Here is a 16,270-nt window from a genome sequence, read left to right as displayed (position 1 = left end):
GAAACGTCAGCCTCTCTGCTCCTATGATGCTGCTTGGCCTGCTGTGTTCATCCAGCCCTGCACCTTGTTGTCTTTGATTCTTAAACAGTTTTTTTTATCCATTTGCAAGCTATATCGGACTGCATGCTTGATGAGTTTGTCAAATAATAAGGATGGCAGATGGCATAATGGTAATGTCACTGGACTGGTAGTCCAGATGTCCAGGTGGCGGAATTTAAGTTTTCTTAATAAATGTTAAATACATAATGGTGATCGTGATAACTATCATTGTAAAAACCCAGCAGAGCATGGCGGAATCAAGTCAAATTTCCTGTCCTCTTTTCAAGTCCATTTGTAATAGTGAATCAGACTAAAAATGGTACTCATCTTGATTCACCTGGATTTTTGATAGGATCTACCTTATTAATTGCTAAAAAATGGAAGTCTTTTGTTTTCGATCAAATGAACACCACCACTGTCAAAGATACCATTTTGTGACTCTCTGTCAATTTGTAAAGCTGAAAGAGAAAAGTTTTATCGAAGGAGGTGACCAAAGGGACTGAAGAAGCTTGGTACATCTTGACAAAGAATTCATGGGAGAGATGGGGAATCTTTTTGGAAGACAGGGAAAAGCTTGGGGATCTAGAAAAGCAAAGGGAGAGCTGTGCGTGGAGAGATTCGGGTGTTTAGTTATGCTTGTTCTATGTTCGCAGATTCCATCAACAAGGAAGCCCAGTCCAGACTGGAATGCCACTGTCAAAAATGATATGGTACCAGGTGACATAATGAGTAGAGTTGTGCAGAGGGAGAGCAGTGCAGGAAATGATACTAGGTAGAATTGTATAGAAATAATCATTTATATTTTTCTACTGGCTGGAACAATTAGTTCAGTTTTGAATCTTTCAGTCCTCAATGCAGCTTTCAGACGTACTTTAGTTAATGACCCGTCACTCCTCATACCCCCTCCCACCTGTGGCCCGACCAGAGGCAATTCTGATTCTGTTCTCCTGTGTTGTTTATCGTAGTATGCCAGAACTAAGCCGCACTGGAATCCGGGACAGGAAAGCTGGTCAGCAAACATCAAGGTAATGCAAACAAAGTTGCCATCTTGCCACCTTGAAGAAGAAATTGCTTTACTCTATCTGTACTGAATTACAACATCATAGGAACACAAGGAGGCCATTCATCCCTTCAAGCCTTTTTCAGCATTCATGGCTGATCTTTATCTGAAGTCCATTAACCTGCTGTAGTTCTGTACTCGTTAATCTCTTTCTGAGCAGCAATTTATCAATTGCAGTTTGGAGATTTTCAATTCAGCCTCAACATGGAAGTGAGTTCCAGGTCCCAACTGCCTTTTGAGTGAAGTGCTTTGTGACATCACCACTGAGTGGGACTGGGGAGGGGATGTCTGTGGGAACAGAGGGAATGGGGAGAAGGAGATGGAGAGAGGGTGTGCGTGGGAACAGAGGGGAGGGGAGATGGGGAAGGGTTGTGTGTGAGAACGTGCGGAAAGGGGGTTGGGAGGACAAAGAGAGGAAGGAAGGGGTATTCTCTGTTGTGGAACAACCGCTGACAGCATTCTTGAAGGATTTGTAGTCCTTATGAAAATGTCTGGGAAGTCAGTAAATTAAGAATTTCTTACAGCAAAATTTCATGATTGTGCAGAAAAGGAAGCTCCTATCACGCCACAGCAAAGTGCATTGCCTTGATGTCTCTTGAAAACCATCTGAAATGCTGTCTATGTAAAAGGGCAGTGCCAGTCAGTGGCAGAGACTATTGTGTCATATTCCGGAGCTTAGCTGAAAGAAAAAGGTTTTATTGAAGGAGGTGACCAAAGGGTTCAAAGAAGCTTGGTAGAAAAACAAAGAACAAAGAAAATTGCAGCACAGGAACAGTCCCTTTGGCCCGCTAAACCTGCACTCACATGCTGCCCATGACAACTAAAACCTCCTACCCTTTCTCAAAAAATACATCTTGACAAAGAATTGGTGGGAGAGATGGAAAATCTTTTTGGAAGACAGGAAAGATTTGGGGATCTAGAAAAGCAAAAGGCAGAGCTGAGGATGGTGAGATTGAGATGTTTACTTATGCTTGTTCTATGTTCACAGATCCCACCAACAAGGAAGCCCAGTCAAGACTGGAATGCCACCGTCTAGTCGGAGGAGTAGACAGCTTCCGCAGGTTCCAGTTAAAAGCTACGGCCTAGAACAAGGTAGTAACATTGTCTGTACCATTGCTGTTTATCTGTGATCTAGTAATGAAATTTATCTTTAGCACCATCAGAAAGGAGCATGTGGATTCTATTTCATTTATCAAAAATCCAGGAAATATCACCAATTTACTCGGTCCCTCATAACAGCATAACTCCCACACCCCAGCACCAATCCAGTGAAACATCTCTGTATTGGCTTTATTACCTTTCCTCAATACAGGGCCATACTTGTGCCTAATCTTCTCTGTGTGCTGTTACCAAAGTGTGGTGCAACTGTAGTAAGGTTTATTAGTTCTTGTACTTCAGTCTTCTCGTGCATGCTATTTGCCTGCCATTGTCGTACAGACTTCCTGAGTTCCTTGAATGAACACACACAGATCACTTGGAACATCAATAGGTTTCAAACCTTTTAGAAAACATTCTTCTGTTCTATTTGCTACAAAAAAAATGGAATGGCTTCACACTTCTCCAGATTATACTCCATTGGCCACCTTGTTGCCCATTTACTTAACCTGTCGATATCTCTTTATGTCCTCTTTACATGGCCTTCAAAGCTTACATTTCCACCTAGCTTTTGTATCATTGAGAAATTACTCTCTTGTATTTTGTCTAAGCTATTCCATCTACTGGTTTCCTTTTATCTGTCTTACTAATTACAGTGTCAAAAAAATATACCTGTCTTAAATCGTAGAGCTAAATTTGCCAGTTTACAATTCACTAGGACCATTTTAGAAAAAGGGAATTTTGGAAAATCATAACCAGTATACCTTATGTATCTGCAGCTGCCATTTTATAATCCTAGGATGTAGGCCATCAGGTCTAGGCATTTGCCAGTTCCTTTAGTTGCTGTTATAGATAACACAATGTGGTGCTAGAGGAGCACAGCATGCCAGGCAGCATAAGAGGAGCAGGAAAGTTGACATTTCAGGTCAGGACCCTTCTTCAGAAATGGGGGAGGGGGAAGGGAGCTCTGAAATAAATAGAGAGAGGGGGGTGGGGCTGGGGAAGATAGGTGGGATGGTGATAGGTGAGTGCAGGTAGGCAGTGATGGGGATTGGTCAGTGAGGTGGGAGGGGCGTATAGGTGGGAGAGAAGATGGAGAGGTTGTGTCAGGTCAAGGAGACGGGGAGGGTTGGTCAAGGGATGAGGCCGAAGGTGGGGAGGTTTTGAAATTGATAAAGTCCACATTGAGACCATTGGGTTGTAGGCTCCCAAGGCGGAATATGAGGTGCTGCTCCTCCAGTTTTCCGACGGTGTCATTGTGACACCGGAGGAGGCCCTGGATGGACATGTCGCCTATGTTGAAATGGGTTTGCGACTGGAAGCTGTTGTCATTTGTCTTGAACAGAGCGCAGGTACTCTACAGAGCGGTCTCCAAGCCTCCGCTTGGTCTCACCCATGTAGAGGAGGCCACATCAGGAGCAGCGATGCAGTAGACCACATTAGTGGATGTGCAGGTGAACCTCTGTCTGATGTGAAATGTTTTTTTGGTTCTTGGATGGAGGTGAGGGGGGACGTGTAGGGGCAGGTGTAGCACTTCCTGCGGTTGCAGGGAAAGGTGCCGGGGGTGGTGGGGCTAGTGGGGAGTGTGGAGCAGACGAGGGAGTTGTGGAGAGCAGTCCCTATGGAAGGCAGATAGGAGTGGGGAGGGAAATATATCTTTGATTGTGGGGTCAGATTGCAGGTGGCGGAAGTGGCGGAGAATGATACGTTGAATCCGGAGGTTAGTGGGGTGATACATGAGGACAATGGGGATTCTATCTTTGTTTTTGTTGCAGGGAGGGGGATGTGAGGGCAGAGGTGTGGGAAACGCGAGAGATGCAATCGAGAGCATTTTCGACCACTGAAGGGGGGATGTTGCAGTCCTTGAAATAAGAGGATATCTAGGATGTTTGGGAGTGGAACGCCCCATCTTGGGAGCAGATGCGGCAGAGGCAGAGGAATTGGGAGTAGGGGATTGCATTCTTGCAGGAAGGTGGGTAAGAGCAAGTGTAGTCCAGATAACTGTGAGAGTTGGTGGGCTTAAAATAGATATCGGTTTTGAGGTGGTTACCAGAGATGGAGTCAGAGAGGTCCAGGAAAGAGAGAGAGGTGTCAGAGGTGGTCCAGGTGAACTTGAAGTTGGGGTGAAAGGTGTTAGTAAAGTTGATAAACTGTTCAAGCTCTTCATAGGATCATGAGGCAGTGCTGATACAGTCATCGATGTAGCGGAGGAAGAGGTAGGCGATAGTGCCAGTGTAGCTGCAGAAGAGGGACTGTTCCACGTATCCTACAAAGAGGCAGGCATAGTTTGGGCCCCTGTGGGTCCCCCTGGCCACCCCCTTAGTCTGCAGAAAATGGGAGGAGGTGAAGGAGAAGTTGTTAAGGATAAGGACGAGTTTGGTTAAGCGGATGAGGGTGTCGGTGGAGGGGGACCGGTTGGGCCTGCCGGAGAGGAAGAAGCGGAGGACTTTTAGGCCATCCACGTGGGGAATGCAAGTGTACAGGGATTGGATAGTCATAGTGAACATGAGGTGTTGGGGGCCAGGGAATTGGAAGTCTTGGAGGAGGTGGAGGGCGTGAGTGGTGTCCCGGACCAGGGGGGAGAAAACAGAGTCATGGTAAACGGAGATAAGTTCAGTGGGGCAGGAGCAGGCAGAGACAATGAGTCGGCCGGGGCAGTCGGATTGTGGATTTTGGGAAGGAGATAGAAACGGGCGGTGCGGGTGGTTGGGGAACAATGCGGTTGGAGGCTGTGGGCAGGAGGTCACCTGAGGTGATGAGGTTATGGATGGTCTGGGAGATGATGTTTTGGTGGTCAGGGGTGGGGTCATGATCAAGGGAGAGGTAAGAGGAGGTGTCAGAGAGTTGGCACCTGGCCTCGGCTATGTAAAGGTCAGTGCGCCATACCACTAGTGTGCCTCCCTTATCCGCAGGTTTGATGGTGAGGTTAGGGTTGGAGCGGCGGGCTGCACGTTCTGTGGGGAACAGGTTGGAGTGAGTGAGAGGGGTGGTGTGGTTGAGGCGATCGACGTTGCGACGGCAGTTAGAACTGAAGACGTTGAGGGAGGGTGGGAGGCCTTGGGGTGTTGTCCAGGAGGATGGGGTGTGTTGGAGGCGGGAGAAGGGGTTAGCCTCCTTCAATTGCTTGTAATACTTTTCACTGATAATTTTCTCAGCTTCTCTGAAGCAGGCCATATCCAACTGCAGCAAGGCCTGGACAACATCCAGGCTTGGGCTAACAAGTACCAAGTAACATTCGTGCCACATAAATGCCAGGCAATGCCCATCTGGAGAAGCCATATAAATACTGTGGTTGCAGGGACAAAATAGGAGCTAGGAATCCTGCAGCAAGTAACTCACATCCAGACTCCTCAAAGACTGTTCACTGTCTGCAAGGCACAAGTCACGTGTGTAGTGGAATACTCCCCACTTGCCTGGATGAGTGCAAGTCTAACAACACTCAAGAAGCTTGATACCATCCAGGACAAAGCATTCCACTGTAGAAATTCATGAATTCTGCTTAAACAACACCTTCTAGACCTGCTAGAAGGACAAGGTTGATAAGATGTTGAAAAGTTTGTTTTATTACCTGGAGTTATAGATGAAGAAATTGACTTTAAAAGCCGCAATCCTACTGAAAGTTTATAACTCACTATTTAAGAATATTATGAACAACTCTGGCCCTACATTTCAAGAATAAAAGGTCTTTAGAAAGGAAATGGTAGAGATTTAGCAGAATGTGGGGTAAAGGAGGCGGAGTTATAAGGAGAGGAAGAAAAGTTTGCATTGTTCTCCTCAGAACAGAAAAGATCAAGAGATTTTCAAGATGACGATTGAGTAGAATAGATCAGTTTTGATTTAGTAGAAAAACTATTTTTTAATTTGTTCATTTTGTGGGATGTGGGCATTGCTAGCTGGCGAGCATTTATTGCCTGTCCCTCGTTGACCTTGAGAAGGTGCCTTCTTGAATTGCTTCAGTCCACCTGCTGTTGATCCACAATGCCATTAAGGAGGGAAGTCCAGGATTTTTACCCAGTGACAGTGAAGGAACAGTGTTATATTTCCAATGGTGAGTGATTTGGAGACGAACTTGAAAGTGGTAATGTTCCCATGTCTCTGCTGCCCATGTTCTTCTCGATGGAAGAGTTTGTGGGTTTGGAAGATGCTGTCTGAGGATCTTTGGGTGTAGTGCCAATCAAGCGGGCTGCTTTGTCCTGGATGGTGTCAAGTATCTTGAATTTTTTTTGGGGCTGCAATTAATTGAGTATATACTCCTGACTTGTGCCTTGTAGATGGTGGACAGGTTTTGGGGATTCAGGTGGTGAGTTACCCCCCACAGTATTCCTAGCCTCTGACCTGCTCTTGTAGCTACTATGTTTATGTGGTGAGTCTAGTTGAGTTTCTGATCAAAAATAATCCCCAGGATGTTGATACTGGGGTTTCAGTGGTGGTAGCACCGCTGAACGTCAAAGGGCGGTGGTTAGATTGTCTCTTATTGGTGATGGTCATAGCCTGGCATTTGTGTGGCATGAATGTTACTTGCCACTTGTCAGCCCAAGCCTGGATATTGTCTGTATCTTGTTGCATTTGGACATGGACTGCTTCTTGTCTAAAGAGTTGTGAATGGTGTTGAACATTATGCAATCATCGGCAAACATCCCCGCTACTGACCTTATGATGGAGGGAAGGTCATTGATGAAGCTGCGGAAGATGGTTGGGCCTAGGACACTATCCTGAGGAACTCCTTCAGAGATGGCCTGGAGCTGAGATGACTGACTTCTAACAACCACAGCCATCTTCCATTGTGTCAGGAACTGAGGATAAGAAACTTGCAGGTTTAAAGTGGAGATGTGAGACTCAGCATGTTTGCAATTTCAAAGAAGCACGAATGGCTAAGAGGCCTCCTCTGTACTTTAAATTTCTATAATCCAACAGGAAAATAATTGAGAAAATTTTGTTTTTAGGTAGCCAAAATTTTGTTCCACATAAAATTTCCTTTCGATCATCATGAACATATGTATTACTTACAGGATGCCGAATGGTACAGGAGGAGCGAACAAAGCAGGCAAAGGGGAAAGTGCATCCCAGCAAGCAGTCTGTAGAATCAGTAACCAGTTTTGAACAGGAACGTGATCAATGTACAAAGGTAAGAATGACATATCGCATAGGTTATGTATCAATATCCATCCACTCTCCTTCAACCACTGATTGTCCTTAACTGCATTTAAAGTAGTCATCTCAATGCCCCGATGAAGGCAAATCCTGACCACCCTCTGCATAAAGACATTTCTTCTGATTCTTCATTGGATTTATTTGTGCCAGTTTTACATTGATGACCTTAGTTTTTGTGACTTCCATCAGTGAAAACATTTTATTTAACAAAATCTTCATCAGTTCATCACCACCTTCACAAGGGTAATTAAAAATGGAATAGAGAGTGACTCCCATAGCTCAGCTGCAAGCGAAATTAAAGACACTCCATAGTTTTCTGTTTTGAGAGAGACAAGCCCCACCTTTCTTGAGAGTTTGTATCATCTTTCATTTTTGGTATTAACCCTGTCAGTCTTTTCTGCATTTTCTCTAGTCACGTTGTATTGTTTTTGTTTTACAGAGACCTGTTCACAGGTTTCCAAGTGTGGTCTGATCAAGTCTGTACAAGTTCAATATAATTTTCCTGCTTTTTCGTTCCATTCTTGTAGAAATGAATCCGAGTGCTATCTTTGTTTATTCTCATAGAGTTATACAGCACAGAGACAGATCTTTCGGCCCAACATGTCCGTGCCAACCAGGTTTTCTAAACTGAACTAACCCAATTGCCTGTGTTTGGCCCATATCCCTTCAAACCTTTACAATACATGAACCTGTCAAAATGTCTTTTAAATGTTGTACTTACCTCTACCACTTCCCCTGGCAGCTCGTTCCATATATGCACCACCATCTGTGTGAAAATGTTGCCCCTCAGGTCCCTTTTTAGTTCTGTCCCCTCCCACCTTAAAACTTTGGGCTCTAGTTTTGGACTGCCCTAGCCTTGGGGAAAGTCCTTGGCTATTCACCTTATCTGTGCCTGTTCTGATTTTGTAAACTTCAAAAGGGTCACCTCTCAAGCCTCCTTCGCTCTGGGACAAAAATTCCAGCCTGACCAGCCTCTAATAGAGCCATAGAGTTATAAAGTTATACAGTATGGAAGCAGACCCTTTGGTCTAGTCCAATTTGCCAAGATTTGGCTCACACCCATCTAAACACATCCTATTCATGTACCCATCCAGATGCTTTTTAAATGTTGTAATTGTACCCGCCTCCACCACTTCCCTAGCAGCTCGTTCCAGGCACACACCACCTTCTGCGTGAAAAAGTTGCCTCTCAGGTCCCTTTTAAAACTTTCCCCTCTTACATTAAACCTATGCCCTGTAGTTTTGGACTCCCTTACCTTGGGTAAAAGATGTTGGCTATTCACTCTAATCATGCCCCTCATGATTTTATAGACCTGTATAAGGTCACCGCTCAGCCTCCAATGCTCAAGGGAAAAGAAGTCCCAGCCTATTCAACCTTGCTATAGTTCAAACCCTCTTTTCCAAGCAACAACCAGGTAAATCTTTTCTGAACCCTTTCAAGTCTAACAGCATCCTTCCTATAGCATGGATATCATAATTGAACACAGTATTCTAAAAGTGGCCTAACCAATGTCCTGTACAGCTGAAACATGTCATCCCAACTCCTCAACTCAGTGCACAGACCAATGAAGGCAAGCATGCCAAATGCCTTCTTTGCTACCCTGTGTACCAGTGACTCCACTTTCAAGGAACTGTACACTTGTTCCCATTGATCCCTTTGTTCAGGAACACTCATCAAGGCTCTACCATTAATGGAATCAGTCCTGCTCTGATTTGCTTTGCCAAAATGCAACACCTCATTTACCCAAGTTAACCTCCATCTGCCACTCCTCGGCTCATTGGTCCATCTGCGATAAACTTGTTCATTGTCCACTACACCACCAATTTTGGGGTCATCTACAAACGTACTAACCATACCATATATTCTCATCCAAATCATTTATATAAGTGATGAAAAGCAGTGGACCCAGCGCAAATCCTTGCAACACACCACTGGTCACAGGCCTCCAGTCCAAAAATAAAACCCTCCTCCACCACCCTCTGTCTCTTACCTTCAAGTCAATTTTGTAGCCAGATGGCTAGCTCTCCCTGGATTCTATTTGATCTAAACTTGCTAACCAGTTTGCCATAGAGAAGCTGGTCAAATACCTTGCTGAAGTCGACACAGACAACATTTTCCACTATGCCTTCAATCTTTATCACTTCTTCAAAAACCCAAGCAAGTTAGTGAGACATGATTTCCCATGCGCAAAGCCATGCTGACTCTCTCTAATCAGTTCTTGCCTTTCCAAATGCATGTATATCCTGTCCCTCAAAATATCCCTCCAGCAACTTACCCACCGCAGACGTCACAATCACCGGTCTATACTTCCCTGGCTTTTCCTTACCACCTTTCTTAAATAATGACACCACATTAACCAACCTCCAGTCTTCTGGCACCTCACCTGTCACTATCAGTGATTCAAATATCTCAGCAAGAGGCCCAGCATCCTCTTCCTTAGCTTCCCGCAAAGTTATGGGGTACATTTGATCAGGTCCTGGGGATTTTTCCACCTTATGTTTTAAGATGTCCAGCACCTTCTCTTCTGTAATATGGATACTTTTCAAGATATCACTATTATTTTCGCCAAGTTCTCTAACTTCCATCTCCTTCTCCACAGTAATAACTGATGCAAAATACTCATTTAGTATCTCGCTCATCTCCCGTGGTTCCACACATCAATGTCATTGTTGATCTTTAAGGGGCCTTATTCCCTCCATAGTTACTCTTTTTCCCTTAATGTATTTGTAGAATCTCTTTGGATTCTCCTTAATCCTATTTGCCAAAGATATCTCATGTCCTCTTTTTGCCATCCTGATTTCTCTCTTAAGTATACACCTACTGCCCTTATAGTCCTCGAGAGATTCACTCGATCCCAACTGTGTATACCTGTATTGTCTGGATCAGGGTGTCTCTAAGACCCTGCAGACTCCTCAACCAGTGTGTATAATATTAATTTACCCAGACACCTTAGCATGTATCAGGAAAGGAGTACACAACATGAGTCTGCAGTCAGTGAACCAGGTCGCAACTTTATTTGAAGACAACAAAGGTTGAGAGTTAAACTTTATACTTCTAACAACTCTGTTTCTAACTATCCAATTCTTTAGAAACTTAAAATTCTTTCCAGATACTTGTAACTTTTGTTCTGAAGCTGTCAAAACTTTTTCTGATTTATGTATCTGTGCCTCTAGCTCCTTCCACGTCTCTTCAACTCTTATTTGTTGTACTAAAATCTTGCAGTTAACATAACTGAAATTTGTTTAGCAAATACACAGGTTGAATTTTATTAATATTTATTTTGTGGCAAAGCTACAAATTTCTTGTCCAATTGAAAACCAAATTAAGGAATGAGTGAACAGGCGTCATAGATGAACAATAGAAAATCAACTCAATGAAGAGGTATGGTAGCTGAGACTATACCATAACAATCATTGCTCCACATTGGGTGTGACACATACTGAGCTAAAAGTTGCCTGGGTCACCCAGTCATTTTAGAAATGTTGTTTCCTGGTGCAAAAGATGCAACTGAAATAAGACACCATAGTGAGTGTCGAGGAGATTGATGTATTAAATGGGAATTATTGTTTTAAATAAGGAGTATGGCGGGTGATCAGTCAGCAGTTGCTGATGCAGTGCATGATGGAACAGCTGTTGAGAAAGTTTATCAAGGTCATATCAGTAAACATGAAGAATTGTATCCCCTTATGAAGCATAATGGGATTGATAACCTATTGTGTCATTAATGCCTCTGGGGGAATTGCTCAGAAATCATGGGATTGGTGTTCTCTGGAATGTTCAGTCACAGTTTATAGTCTGCATTGATCACCTGTTTACTCCGAGTAATAAACTAGAGATATTAGTTCCTAGCCAGATCGTAACATAAATTTGGCGCGCAAGTTGTAACAGGATACCATTTGGAAATTAAATTCACAAGAGTCCTGCAACCTCCACTCTCCCAAAAACACCTGCTAATCTAGAACAACCATCCAACAGGCCTTTGGACTTCTGAAGATATAATTCAGATGCCTGTAAAGATCCAGTGATGCCCTTCAGTTTACCTAATGTATGATGGTGTGTGCTCTGGCACTACAGAGAGGGCAAGTTTTGAAAAATGACGATTCCAGAACACGACACCGACCATCACAACAGGATGAAGATCTTCAGAGACTGCAAGCAGGACTCCATTAGATATGTGTAATATATGTTCACGATGCACTATTACAACAAACATTTCAGATGACCCATAATGCTGGTCCCACACAACTCAACTGTTCAGCCTTGTTGCTCTTTCCTGTGTTATCCTTACCATTTACCTGGAGTGATCAGACAGTGACAAGGGAAGTGCACCAGCTTCACTGAATGTGGTCCTTCTGAATCACACCTTTTATGGAAACTAGTGCACTCTTCTGGGCCTAGTATAGTATATGACTATATAGCATGGAAGAGAGCCTTTGGCTCATCAAATCTGTATCAATCTATCTACACTAATCCTACCTTCCCGCACTTGGCCCATAGCCTTGAATGTTATGGCATTGCAAGTACTCATCCATGTACTTTTTTGTGGTTGTGAAGTTTCCTGTTTGTGAAGAATTAAAGAATTTCTCTTGCATTGCATCATTCCCAGATTAATCTCAAACATAAGTGGAAATTAACTTCTTTTGACAAGGAATCAAGCTGAACTTTCCAAAGCAGCTGAACGAATGATCTTTTAGGAATAAATTAGGATGCTCTTCTATGGTGCCCACCCATCCCCCTTTGCTGTTAGCTTAATTGGAGGCAGGCTGTTGATCGTGCTGCCATGGGAGCTTTATACAAGAAAGAAAATAATAACCTCAGTAAGGTAAAAAGTCTGCTAGCTGGTGGCACGGTGACTCAGTGGTTAGCACTGCTGTTTCACAGCACCAGGGACCCGGGTTCGATGCCAGCCTCGGGCGACTGTCTGTGTGGAGCTTGCACGTTCTCCCCGTGTCTACGTGGGTTTCCTCCGAGTGCTCCGGTTTCCTCCCACAGTCCAGAGATGTGCAGGTTAGGTGAATTGGCCATGCTAAATTGCCCATAGGGATGTGTAGATTAGGTGGGTTATAGGGGGATGGGTCTGGGTGGGATGCTCTAAGGTTCGGTGTGGACTTGTTGGGCCTAAGCGCCTGTTTCCACACTGTAGGGATTCTATGATGAGCTGCTTTACACTACACACTGACAAGACACACATTAATTTTGCTGACCTGTGCTATTTTCTGATTTCCTTCATTTACGAGTCAGGTGAAGGAACTAAAAAATAAACTAAATGTTTATAGCAATGATTTCATGTCTTCCAATACTGGTCATGTTGACAGAGTCAATGGGACCAATGCCAGTACTTACTTTGCCATTTTCCCCTATGTTTGAACCTGGAGCTTTCCAGGTCTGCGGAGGTGGCTGTGTCCAAGTCAACCTAGCATTCAATCCATATTTTTTTCTTAGTGGAATCATTGATAAGGAAGTAAGAAATTAATATTACACTTGAGTGCATCATTACCATATCGAATCCATACTCGTGCTGAATGCTTGCTGTGAATTGAGAGGATTACAACTGAATGGCAAAACAGCTCAATACTTCAGTCTTGACTCATGGAGCTCGGTGAATGCCAGGCTTGCATCAAAACTCAATTCGGAATTCAATCTGATATAGTGCATCAATCTTCGAGGGTGTAGGGCATGCAGAGAGTGCAGTTAACAGCAGCTTATGGAATCTCAAGTTTCTTAAATAGAGGTATCTATTACAAAAGCAAGGAAGTTAAACTGAACCATTCTAAAGCCCTGGTTTTGCTAAAACTAGTGTGGTCCTAAAAAGAACAGTCCTTGGGGCCCTAGCAGTTCATTATCAATGATTTGGGGGTGGGGACCAAATTTGTAATACTTACAAATTTGAGATGATACAAAGCTAAGTGGCAATGTGTATTGTGAGGAAGATTTGGACATACTTAATAAATGGGCAAAAAGGAGAAGATGTGATGTTATCCACTTAGAAGGAACAGATGTGCAGAATAAACATAAATGGTGAGCGGGTGCAGAGTGTAGATGAGAAAAAGGACTTAAGTGTCCTTGTCAATAACTCACTGAAAGCTGATATGTAGGTGCAGTATGCTATTAGGAACACAAACAGAATAGCCTTTATTAGCCTTTTTTCAAGAGGAATTGAGAACAGGAGTAGTGAAGTCATGCTTCAATTGTATAGCAGCTTGGTTAGACCACACCTGGAGTACTGTGTACAGCTTAAGCCTCTGGAATTAGAGGGAGCGCAACAAAGACTCACCAGATTTGTTCCTGGGATAGCAGCACTATTCTGTGAAGAGAGATTGGGCAAACTGGGCCTGTATTCTTTGAAGAATAAGGTGGTCTCATTAAAACTTAGATACTTAAAATACTTCAAGGAATAGATAGGCTAGATCCAGATAATATTTTTCCCCATTTGGAGAGTTTTGAACCAGGGGACGCAATTTCAAAATAAGGTGGGAAGTCACTTATATCTGAGATGAGAATATTTTTTACTCAGAGCATGGTGAATGTTTGGAATTGTGTCCAATAGAGGGCTGCAGAGTCTCAGTCTTTGAATATCTTTAAGGTAGAGATTGACAATCAAAAAAATCTATCAATGATGTACAGGGTTACGGTGATAGATTGGATCAAAGGCCATTGTTCGACCAGCCATGATAGTATTGAATGGTGGTATAGGCTTGATGGGCAGCATAGCCTATTCTTGTTCCTTTACTCTGACCAGAACGTTCAGGGATGAAGAATTTTAATCCAGGCTGGTTTGAGAAGCTGGAATTGTTCTCGGAGCAAAAGACATTGAGGGAAGATTTGATAAGAGCGTATAAAATGATGACAGAATTTCAATAAGACAGATGAAGAAAAATTGTTCGTGTTGACTGATAACTCAAGGACTAGGAGACACAGATTTAAGGTTTTCAATGAGAGCTGTAGGAGTAAAGGAAAGTGAACATTTTTATGTGGTAGTAGGTAATGGCCTGGACTTCCTGCCTCCAACGGTAGGGCAGGTAGAAATAATGAATGATTTTGAAAGAAACTTGAGCGAGGTCTTGATGGAAATAAACCTGCAGGCTATGAGGTTCATCTTGGGCAATAGGACTGATTGGGTAGTTTGACAGAGAGCAGACCTGGACTGAATAGGCCAAATGACCCCCTTCTGTTCTGCAGTAGTGCAATAACCCTCTGACTGGGAGTACAGTAATGAGAGAGTTAAACATTGTGAAAAGGAGACACAATATCAAAGCTTTTCATGTTGCAGCTATCAGACAGAAGAGGATTTGCATCCTAGACCTGTCAAATGCAAAGCAAAAAATCTCAAACTCGTATTTCCTTTCAACAATGTTTCAGTTTTGAACTATCAAACAATTAGTCAGTACTGAACAAAATGAGTGGGCCATTTAGTCCCTCAAACCCTCAAACTCTTTCTTTACATAGCACCAGTTCATAAACTGACTGAAGTGTATTTTGATAGAGTAAGGGTTGTTTTATGAATTCCACATTTTGTTTCCATTCTTCTATTTCTAGTGGATAATCTTTTACTGAAGGAGGAAACTGTGATATGACAAATTGAGACAACCCTTCCCCCCTATTAGTTGAGAGGTATGGCCAGGGATGCAGGGGGTTGGAGGCACGGAGGCTGCGCGACACTGAGTATTCATCAGGCAGGAGCATTACAGGTGAAGTCCCTGACATCTTCCCACCTCCACCCGATGAATTCTGTTGTGGGAGGTCTGTGGACTCCATTCCTGCCCACCACCAATTGAGATCCTTGGAAGGTTAATGCTCAACTAATATCTTATCCACAACGATTGGTAGAATTCAGCAGTGGATAGGCAACATCCTCTTAGTGGAGAAAACCACTCATTGATTTACTTGATAGTGATAGTGTGAGATGGCTAGTTTTACCTGCAGCTAAATTTTTGAGACACCTTCCCCTTCCCATATAATGAAGTAGAAAAAGCACTGTTCAGAGTCAAAGTGGTGGATATAGGCCCTTTCATGGGTTTTTGTGATGTACAGCAAGTGATGATTTGATCAGGGTATCTGTTATTACAAGCATTATTTTGATAGGCCCTATCTCAGCATCAAGTCTACACAGTGAGGGGATGGTGAGGACAATATTCATGAAGTTGCCAATAAGATTTATCTTGTGGAACTGTAGGAAATCCAACATGTATGTTGACCAGTAAATGTAGGCTTTCAGTAAATAGGAGTTGAGAACCAATTTGGCTGATTTCTCAATGAATATAACAAGAAAAGGGTACTCCATTTCAGTGGTAAATTTCAGCCCAGGATGGAGATCATAGAACAAGAATAAAGAAATTCTTAAATGCAGATTCAAGTACCACAAACATGTCATCTATGTGTTGGAAATATGCAAGGGAGGCTAGTGATCATGCCATCAAAGATATGTTTTGCATGGTTACCAACAAAGATGTTAGCAAGAGTTTGACCTCAAGAAAATCCCATGGTAACACCATCTATTTGGGCATATATAGTGTTAATGGAACTGAAGTCAACAGCACATGTTGCTAAGTTCATGAGTTTGATGAACACCAAACTAGACACAGGTGATATGTCCAGATTTCAATGGCTTATTTGAATGGTATACTGATAAGTAAGCTGGCAATGTTGAAAGAGCACATGGGCATGCTATTGCTCTCAATATGTAGCTCTTACATGGTCTTAGTGAATTTGAAGGAATCCTTCACTTTGTATGTGGAAAATTCATTTGGGCATGATTGCAACAGTTTCACACCGTCATTTGGCCAATTCACACTGTGCAGAATCAGTTATGGAAAAAAAAGGACGTAAAAGGGACATCACATTTGTGTGTCAAGGGTAACCACATACATGGTGGGTGTAGTGACTGTGAGAACAAATTCTATCATATACATCATGAGGCAGGTTACC

The 16,270-nt window shown here is 43.1% G+C and overlaps 1 protein-coding gene across 1 annotated transcript in view; it reads left to right on the top strand.

Moving 5' to 3' along the window:
* LOC109919852 (regulating synaptic membrane exocytosis protein 1-like) overlaps positions 1-16,270 on the top strand; it is a 424,455-nt gene that overhangs the window by 275,796 nt on the left and 132,389 nt on the right. Inside the window, exons 19-21 of the mRNA XM_048597070.1 lie at positions 1,005-1,064; positions 2,088-2,191; positions 7,204-7,319. Of these exons, the coding sequence (XP_048453027.1) occupies positions 1,005-1,064; positions 2,088-2,191; positions 7,204-7,319 (280 nt within the window). The remainder of the gene's footprint in view (positions 1-1,004; positions 1,065-2,087; positions 2,192-7,203; positions 7,320-16,270) is intronic.

This window comes from Rhincodon typus, chromosome 5 (genome assembly GCF_021869965.1).
Source record: "Rhincodon typus isolate 14 chromosome 5, sRhiTyp1.1, whole genome shotgun sequence".
Classification (NCBI taxonomy): domain Eukaryota; kingdom Metazoa; phylum Chordata; class Chondrichthyes; order Orectolobiformes; family Rhincodontidae; genus Rhincodon; species Rhincodon typus.
Note: the sequence above shows the minus strand (reverse complement) of the source record. Positions and strands in the feature narration are given on the sequence as shown.